We start from the raw sequence: 3,442 nt of genomic DNA on the forward strand, positions 1-3,442 counted from the left end.
GAAGTGCTCTGAGAACCGGAACCGGAAATTTTTATATCCGCGCAGTTTTGGAAAGTCTCCTGTCCACCCCCGCATCCGGTACAACACTCTTCCTCGCCGTCAGGACCACTGCCACATCCCCAACTGTTCCCTGTCATATTGAAGTAAATTGTAAGAGAAACTGGATATTAAACTATAATAAATGGTTTGTAGCACATGTATATATACCAACCGCTTTTCATCAAACAGAGCATAATCAAGGACAGCTACTTCTTAGAATGTTAAATGTAATATTGTGGAACTTGCCACTCAAGTATATGCGTTATGAAAATTTATTAGGAAATGTACCAAATTCCATGCTTATCCGTACTAAGTGGAACGTACTTCGACTTAATTTCATTGAAAATAACAATATGATGGCTAAATTCAGATTTCAAAGTCATCTCCCTTACCAGTATAGTATTTCCATTGAAGCACACAGTTATCACACGTGACGTCATCAGGCAGATCAAGTTTCACCTTGTAACTCTTCGACTCGGTGAATCCATTATCTGCCAGGTAGAGCCGAGTCTCTCCAACGTCGGTGAAGGTCAGAATGTGCTCGTCCAAGCACTCCTGTGTTACGACAGTGTTGTAGTTTTCTAGGGGACATAATCTGAAATGGATGGAGGATATCCTTTTTATAATAATAATATAATTGTTTGTTTTCTCCGTTTTAAGGTACTCAAAAAAGTACAAAATTCACCAAAATTATATCATTATCAAACAATTCCTTTCTTTGCAGTTTGATTCTTACATGGTTTAAAGTTTAGTTATTTTATACCGACTTTAGCGTGTGAATTAATCAAACATTTTCTAACATTGTAAATTTAATAAAGTTTAAACTAAACCAGGTATCGCATCGTACATTTCCGTAAGCGGGTAACAATGCGCTAGACGGTATCAGTGAGCCAGCGGGTAATACCACGCTAGCGGGTAACAGTGAGGGTAACAGTGAGCCAGCGGGTTATTGTGAGCTTGCAGGTTACATTGCGCTAGCGGGTAACAGTGAACTTGTGGGTAATATTGCGCTAGCGGGTAAAAGTGTGCTAGCGGGTAAGAGTGTGCTAGCGGGTAACAGTGAGCTAGCGGGTAAGAGTGTGCTAGCGGGTAACAGTGCGCTAGTGGGTAAGAGTGTGCTAGCGGGTAACAGTGCGCTAGTGTGTAAGAGTTTGCTAGCGGGTAACAGTGCGCTAGTGGGTAAGAGTGTGCTAGCGGGTGACAGTGCGCTAGTGGGTAAGAGTGTGCTAGCGGGTAACAGTGAGCTAGCGGGTAAGAGTGTGCTAGCGGGTAACAGTGCGCTAGTGGGTAAGAGTGTGCTAGCGGGTAACAGTGCGCTAGCGTGTAACAGTGAGCTTGCGGGTAATAGCGCGCTAGCGGGTAACAGTGCGCTAGCGGGTTATAATTTTCTAGCGGGTAACATTGAGATAAAAGAATACAAACGAGAAGTGCTATAAGTTAATAAGAAATGCTATATAATTGATTATGCGTTCATAGTTGAGCAAAAATATGTCCGGACGGGTTTTTTGTACAATATTTATGCTTACTTAAACTCCCACCATCCCTTGTGATTGGCTGTCAGCTTCACCGTGACCTCAATCGTCTGACCTCTGACGTAATATCCGGTTATGCTCCGGTTGATGACGTATTTTCCGTTTATGCTTTCGTTGTCTTTGATGTCATCAGCGTAATTGTCACCACATACTCCACATTTCCCTTTATTTTGTTCCCATTGAACCTAGAAAATAGAGAACTATTCAGGTTATACAGTTGTTCTTGAAAGCTGCACTCTCACAGGACATAGACATAATTTCAACGACATTATTTGCAAAATCACGCTACGTTCGCAAATAAATTGGCCCTCTTTTCTGAAAAAAAAACAAACTTTAATCAGCTGCCACTTCATGTAATTTAAAGGCCTAGTATAATCTTTCTATACCCCCCCCCCCCCACGACGCAATTTACCACGTGGTAAACACACACTGTTTAATAGACAAAATAAAAACAAGCATGGACAGTAGTTTGAATAAAACATCTTAACTATTGGTTTAATCAATGTTAGCCAAAACGTGTATTAAATGTAAAATCATTGAAAATGCTATTAATTAATCAAAATCTTTCGTGGACGCATTTAACTTTTAAGGCAAATATGCACAATATTCTGCTAAGATATCGGATGACGCTGTCAGACAACAAGAAACAACGTATACGAAACTCTAAACGAGAATATTAACGGTTTTTATTAATCACGACGAGTCTGCCAAACTTTCATTGAATGTGAACCTATCGTGATTAGCAATTCTTTGTTTGAAAATAATACCGTGGTGGTATTAAATATCTAACTTAAGTCAATCTTATGGCATTCAATATTGAGTCTATTCACGTATTGGTTATCAATTACTAGAAAATCAGATTAGCTATACCATTCTTATGTCCAATTCAGATTAATATCGAATATCAGCCCAGGTTAATCAATCAGTAGAGATACGGGCGAATGATAAAAGGTTGTCCCCTAACTAGTGATAGTCACTCATTTTTCACTTGCAAATGCAATTTTAATATACTAAGGTATAGATACTTACAGTTCTGCCACCACAGAATAGTTCATTGTCGTTGTAGTTCCGGTCTTCAACTGGAAGTGGATACCCACGCCGCCAAGCTGTGGACCTCTGGGGTGGATCCCAGAGCATCCCGTGGCCTTTCACCTCTGGTAGACTTCCGATTGAGAGAATCGTAACCAACAACCATACATTTGACGAAAATCTGTCCATCTTGGATTGTTGATGTTCAATAGCTTACTTTTGAAATGAAATTTTTGAAAATTACTCTGTCCTCGAAAATTAAATTATTATTTTTTTGACTTTTATTACGTTTATTTCTCCTTTAATTTTACTGCGGTCAACCATAAGACTGATTGGTCATAGACGCACTGTCCGGCCAATCTGATAACTTTCGAAGTAGGACGAACATTTATATACCCAGGCGAACCACCCGATTTTCCGTGTCACTTCCACCCATGAATATAAATTACCAGTATTATAATGCAGGCGACGAGAAATAGCACATCTGTGAATGACGTAGATGCGCAAAGATGTACGTATTTGGGACTAGGTTACCCCGACAGTCATCGGCACTATTGTATTTATCGGAAGAAACCGAGTAAACACGGAGGCGGTCGAGTACTTACGAATGAGTATTTGGTGAAGTTTAATAGCGCACTGGCAGGCACGATTTATGATACATGATACGGGTAAATCGTACATTATGGAGATAATGTATTTAAGGGTATGGCTGGCTGAAGCATGAGTGGTTATTTGATATTTATTATTACCTATTGTCGTGCGTTATAAAGAGCTTTGGGCATGATTCACATTCATTTGCATTTGTTTGTCAATAAGGGCAAACATGAAAAGAGAACTAATTG

At 39.7% G+C, this 3,442-nt stretch overlaps 1 protein-coding gene across 1 annotated transcript in view; it reads right to left on the reverse strand.

Annotated features, from left to right (window-relative positions):
- Nucleotides 1–3,075, reverse strand: part of LOC128221814 (uncharacterized) — a 4,227-nt gene extending 1,152 nt beyond the window's left edge. The window contains exons 1-4 of the mRNA XM_052930416.1: nt 2,601–3,075; nt 1,566–1,756; nt 432–634; nt 1–130 (exon numbers count right to left, since the gene is read on the reverse strand). The exon at nt 1–130 is cut by the window's left edge and continues 1,152 nt beyond it. Of these exons, the coding sequence (XP_052786376.1) occupies nt 1–130; nt 432–634; nt 1,566–1,756; nt 2,601–2,789 (713 nt within the window). The 5' untranslated portion in view covers nt 2,790–3,075. The remainder of the gene's footprint in view (nt 131–431; nt 635–1,565; nt 1,757–2,600) is intronic.
- Nucleotides 3,076–3,442: the final 367 nt, after the last annotated feature.

The sequence above is a fragment of the Mya arenaria genome, chromosome 16, assembly GCF_026914265.1.
Source record: "Mya arenaria isolate MELC-2E11 chromosome 16, ASM2691426v1".
NCBI lineage: Eukaryota > Metazoa > Mollusca > Bivalvia > Myida > Myidae > Mya > Mya arenaria.